The following is a 6,085-nucleotide window of genomic DNA, read 5'->3' as shown; positions in this document are numbered from 1 at the left end:
CTCCTGACCTTGTGATCCGCCCGTCTCGGCCTCCCAAAGTGCTGGGATTACAGGCTTGAGCCACCGCGCCTGGCATCAATAAAGTCTTATTGGAACATAGCTGTGCCCATTTGCCGAGCTTTTTCTTTTTGATGACTTGACTCCTATTATTGTGAAATATCTCTGGCTCTGACTCCTCATGAAGTCTACTTTGATATTTTCATAGCCAAACCAGCTTACTTGTGCTTTGTGTTTGCATAGCATATCTATGCAAATCTAGTCCAACAATCTCTGATTTCTATTTGGTGTGGTTATAGTCCCTTCTATTTTTTTTTTTTTACTCCATTTGACTTTAATGAATTTATTGATAGATTTGGGTTTAAGTTAATGTTAATTGTTTCTTTTCTATCAATCTGTCTTTTCTATTAGTCTTTCTGGTTTTTTTCTTTCCTATCACTTTTTTGATGAATCAAGTGTTTTTACTACACCATTTTATCTCTGTTGACTTTATATTATCTTTTGTGTAATTTTTTTTAGTGGTTTCTCTAGAGATCTCAGCATGCATGTTTAACTTCTGTCAGCGCCTTCAGAAATTACGCTTGTCCGTTGCATAGTAGGAATCTCCAGTTGTGTTCTCCCATCCCTTATGCTGTTGTTATTTTTATTTTAATCTGTCAATAGTCTTTTGTCTCACTGTTTAAGAAATGCATTTACAGCAATCGCTTTAAGATGTAAAATATTTTTATGAGAAACAGTGCTATTTGATATATAGTGATGATTGACTTAAATTTTCAAATTTGTATTATAATACTAGCAGAGGAAGTGTGGGAAGACTTACTGGAAGTGCTGTCTAGGCCAGGCACGGTAGCTCATACCATAATCCCAACACTTTGGGAGGCCTAGGCAGCAAGATCGCTTGAGGCCAGGAGTTCGAGGCCACCCTAGGCAACATGGTGAGACCCTGCCTCTATTAAAAAATGTTTAAAAATTAGCTGGGCATGGTGGTACATGCCTGTAGTTTCGGCTGCTCAGGAGACTGAAGCAGGAGTTCAGGGCTGCAGCGAGCTATGATTTGTGATTGCGCCACTGCACTGCAGCCTGGGCAACAGAGTGAGACTATGTCTCTTAAAAAAAAAGCAGCGTTGTCTCGTCATCCCTAAATGAAATCTCCTGAGATAGCTACGAATCGAGCCAAACACCGTGGTGGAGAGATGCAGGGGTGGGATAGGCATATTCATGCCTCAGCTATGACAGGTGGAAAACAAGGGCATACGTTTCCACCTGGAGCAGGAATTCTGGACTTTCTGAGGAGCTGGTGGAATTCACTCCTCCATGGTGAAAGGCTCATCGAAGCTCACAAGGCTGATAGTTAAGAGCACAGGTCCAGGCAGGTGGCCTTGTGGCTCTAAACTTACAGTACTTCACTGTGGGGTTCTGCCCTGCAGGGGACACTACCATGTATAGGAACATTTTTGTTTGGCACAACTGGGTGAGGGGGTGGGCAACGTGCCCCTGGCATTGAGTGGGTGGAGGCCAGGGATACTGCTCAGCCTCCAACAGCACCTAGCACAGCCCCCCGATCCCCCAAAGAATGAGCTGGTCAGGTCGGTAGTGCTGAGATTGAGAAACACCAGTTTAGACAGGAGTAAAATGTGAAATTTATTTAGCATAAAAGCACATTATTTACAGTAGACGATAACGAGATAAAGACTTTTTGACAAAAGGCTCGTTGAGTAGCATGTCTGTTTTTCTTTATTTTTGTCTCACTGAATAAGCACCTTCGCTTATCTTTTTTTTTTGTCATATTGAGACAGGATCTCTGTCATCCAGGCTGGACTGCCATGATACATGGCTCACTACAGCCTCAAATTCCTGGGCTGAAGTGATCCTCCTGCCTCAGTCTCCCAAGTAGCTGGGACTACAGGTATGCACCGCCATGCCCAGCTAATTTTAAAATTTTATTATGGAGGCAGGGTCTTGTCACGTTGACTAGCCTGATCTTGAACTCCTGGCCTCAAGCAATCCTCTTGCCTCAGCCTTCCAGAGCGCTGGGATTACAGGTGTGAACCACCACGCCCAGCACACTTATGTTTATAATAATAGATTATTCATAATTATTGTAGACATTTCAACAGTTAATAAAAATAATTCTTCTGAATTTCTGGGAAGTTTTTCTTAGGTGTGAAAAGCACCCACAGCAGGGTAATTTACAGGTGAGTAGCCTAGTCTCTGTTTACAACTTGCTGATTTGGAACTTTTTTAGGTTTCTGACATGGAAGAGCTTACCCCTCCAGAGCATCTTTCTGATCTTCCACCATTTTCAAGGTGTTTAATAGGAATAATAATAAAGTCTTCGAATGTGGTCAGGTAATGACTTTCTCTTTACTGTCCTGAAACTCTCATCGTGGCTGTCAGCTCTCAGCAGGTTTTGTTCTATTCCTTTTACTCTCAAGTTTTTCAAAGCTACACTCTGTTCTAGGAGAAAAATGTTTCATATAATTTTCTCTCCATTTTATCAGTAATTAGAAATATTTACATTAAACTTACCCAGAGAAAAATTCTAACTTTCTGTAAAGAATATTCGTCTAAATAGTCTCTGGTTAGTTATGCTTCTCATAACTGAAATTCAGTTAAGGGAGAACATAGAATGTTAATGTTTAGTAAAATACTTCTTACCAAGTGTGCTTTCAAAACACTTGACAAGGTTAAATACCGGTGCCATTTTCGTTGGACACGCAGCTGCTGCTCATTTTCTAGTCCATATGTCACTCGATCAGAATTGCAGAGTTTGCTGTGGTGCATGCAGGGCTGACAGGTTACAGAGGGAATTGCTTTACAGATGTCTGGTATCTGTCGAATTTTAATAACAGATACATTCAGTGAAAACTTTTAAAAGCACCATCTTTAGCAGCTATGAGTCATCTTTCAACAACATACTAAATCTTTTCTGTGTGCATTGAGGGTATACAGAGTAACCTTTTTCACTCAGCACAGCATCCCTGTGCCCAGCAGCATCCTCTAGTTTTAATGTCTCACTGTACAATCTGGCACGCTGTCCATGAAAAGCATGGGGCGAGTTCAGTCAGCTTCCCATGTCCCCTGCAAACTGGGGTTTGTGGCTGTGGTTGAACCTTGGTGGTACTTATTTTGCTATAATAGGTTCTATACGATCCAGTAATTTTGATGTTTGTTGATTGTTTTGCAGGTCATTTTTGGATGAATTAAAGGCGTGTGTGGCTTCTGACGATATTGAAGGCATTGTGTGCCTCACGGCTGCTGTGCATATTATTCTGGTTATTAATGCAGGTTGGTTACATTCCCCCCCGTCATCTGGAAGGTGGCTGGTGTACCTCACAGGTGCTGTCATGGGATGCTGGGGATCAGCCCCTGCACTTGGCTACTCCTGGCCAGCTCAAGTGTCCCCCAGCCTTTCCACTCCCTGCCTTCTCATGTGCTGGACACAGTGCTGTCCACTTGGGCTTCCTCTCCTTAGCCCACCCTGCATCTGTTTTTGTGTCAGCTTGCTCACTCTTCAGTGGTAGAGGTCCTATTCGTTTTCACCTTTTGCCACTGGACCCATTTAAGTATTCCTCTCTGTGCCTCAGCATTGAATTTCTATTGATTTGATGTGTTACCTGTATCTTAAAATCTGAATTTATTTTGGTTGATGATGGATATTTTGGTGTTAATATTTGATCTATCTACTATTTCTCATAAGCCTTAGTCTTGCCTATTCTGAATATCCCTAGCAGTTCAAAGAGTACTGGAAAAATAATTGGAGATATATATAAGATGCTTAGCTCAGTATAAAATGTAGAAACATCCCTGCAGGCTGACTGCCTTTACCTTTCTGTGTTATTTGCTCAGTTTTACTAATGTTGAAATCATTTTCAGAGATGATACGTTGTAGATAGGGAGTGCTCCTATTGAAACAAACTCTCCCTGTAAGCCTAAATGGATAGGAAATCTGCAGATTGATAAGAATACTCCTTAACTAGTTTGACCCAGGTTGAGCATAAGAAAAGACTTCCCTCAGGGACTCCCCCTGCATTGAGATCACCACCAGGAGGACATTGAGGACAGATGTTGGATGCTCCCAGGTGCCTTGCCCTTAATACATCCTTAACTATCTGCGATAGTTAAACAGGGGAAGGACTCTGAAACAGGATTGGTTTGCTGGCATGGACATAACCTTTCCTCTAATGGCTTCATGGGGTGAGGTCCATTTGAACTCTTCTTCCCAGTAAATGTTTGCTTGATCTTTACAGCATCCGTATAGAAGGGAGAATTACTATTCCGCAGGTCAGTATGTAGGTTACCTCAAAGGGAAGATAGGGAGGCCCAGCTTAGGGAAGTTGTACCACGTATGTAGCGGAGTGTTTGTCTTTGTGTAGTGATGTTAAAATCTTTTCTGTCTTTTAATATAATTTTCCCAGGTAAACATAAAAGTTCAAAAGTGAGGGAGGTTGCAGCCACTGTTCACAGAAAACTAAAGACATTCATGGAAATTACTTTGGAAGAGGATAGCATTGAAAGGTAAAGCAGAGATATTCAGCAGATGTGATCATCTAAAACTGCTCATTATTCTTTGGGTCTGCATGAGGTTGTGTTTTCATTTCTGCTGCTTACACCAGGTGGTTAGGAGACTAGGAACTGTAAAGAGAAAAGCGTTTCTGTTGGCAAAGACCTTTAGCTTATGTTTAATTTACTTGCTAATTCTGTCTTCAGAAACAAAACAAAATTGTCATTTGCAAAATTCTGCTGTAGAAAAGTGAGGGCATACAAACATATTTTATATGGTTTTAAAATCAGACATTATTTTTGGTGGTTGCTGCATTATTGAAACCATGGGCATTTCCCAAGGATAGATACCTCCCGGACAAATACCTAAATGGTGATGGGCGGTCCCTCCAGAGCCTCTGAATGTGTGTGATTTCCCCCTTGCTGGACAGCCCATTGCTGTGCAGAGCTTGCAGGCTACCAGTGTATTCCAAGGGCTGCTTTCCAGCTGGGTGTTTCTGCTATTGTGTGCTGTTTTGTATGTTCTGCATTTTACTGTAAACTCTGTTTTGGATTGTGTTTGACTTTTAGATCAACCACAAATAATTTTTTCTCACTATTTTATGAGCTAAATAGATGAAGCGTTGTAAAGCTCTGCACTAGGAAATTCACCTTTGCCTGGGAAACAAACCACTCTCCATAGTTGCTTCCTCTGGAGAAAGGTTTTCCAAATCTGAAACTGCTAATTTGTGAATAAACTTCCAAAGTGTGGCTTTTTATAGACTGTCGGCTTGTACTATAGACACAATACACTTAATGCTCCCTTTACTAGAAAATTTGGTTTGTAGGCTGGGCGCAGTAACTCACGCCTGTAATCCAGGGTTCAAGACCAGCCTGGCCAACATGGTAAAACCCCATCTCTACTGAAAATACAAAAATTAGGCTGGACACAGGGACTCATTCCTATAATCCCAGCACTTTAGGAGGCCAAGGCGGGTGGATCTCACGAGGCTAGGAGTTTGAGACCAACCTGGTCAACATGGTAAAACCTCTACTGAAAACATGGTAAAACCTCTACTGAAAACAAAAACATTAGGCCTATAATCCCAGCACTTTGGGAGGCCGAGGTGGGTGGATCACCTGAGGTCGGGAGTTCAAGACCAGCCTGGCCAACATGGTGAAACCTGTCTCTACTAAAAATACAAAAATTAGCTGGGTGTGGTGGCAGGTGCCTGTAATTCCATCTACTTCAGAAGCTGAAGCAGAAGAATTGCTTGAACCTGGGAGGTGGAGGTTGCAGTGAGCTGAGATTGTGCCACTGCACTCTAGCCTGGGCAACAGAGTAAGAGTTCGTCTTGAAACAAATAAATAAAAATAAAAAATAAAAATAATTAGCTGGGTGTGGTGGCACGCTTCTGTAATCCCAGCTACTCTGGAAGCTGAAGAGCTTAGTTAGCCTGGCTAGAGGTTTATCGATTTTTATTGATATTTTCAGAGAACTAGCTTTTTGTTTTGTTTATTTTTTTCTGTTGATTTCTTATTTTCAAGTATATTGATTTGTGCTCTAGGTTTTACTGTTTCTGTTTTTCTTACTTAGGATTTAATG

General features: G+C 41.6%; 1 protein-coding gene across 1 annotated transcript in view; it reads left to right on the top strand.

Annotated features, from left to right (window-relative positions):
- The window catches only part of NCAPG2 (non-SMC condensin II complex, subunit G2), a 46,622-nt gene extending 42,068 nt beyond the window's left edge, over positions 1-4,554 (top strand). Inside the window, exons 23-25 of the mRNA XM_011941546.1 lie at positions 2,243-2,346; positions 3,185-3,285; positions 4,416-4,554. Of these exons, the coding sequence (XP_011796936.1) occupies positions 2,243-2,346; positions 3,185-3,285; positions 4,416-4,519 (309 nt within the window). The 3' untranslated portion in view covers positions 4,520-4,554. The remainder of the gene's footprint in view (positions 1-2,242; positions 2,347-3,184; positions 3,286-4,415) is intronic.
- The last annotated feature ends 1,531 nt before the right edge of the window (positions 4,555-6,085 follow it).

This window comes from Colobus angolensis, unplaced genomic scaffold (genome assembly GCF_000951035.1).
Source record: "Colobus angolensis palliatus isolate OR3802 unplaced genomic scaffold, Cang.pa_1.0 Scaffold2, whole genome shotgun sequence".
Lineage (NCBI taxonomy): Eukaryota > Metazoa > Chordata > Mammalia > Primates > Cercopithecidae > Colobus > Colobus angolensis.
The sequence above is the reverse complement of the archived record's forward strand: the minus strand, read 5'-3'. Positions and strand labels throughout refer to the sequence as shown.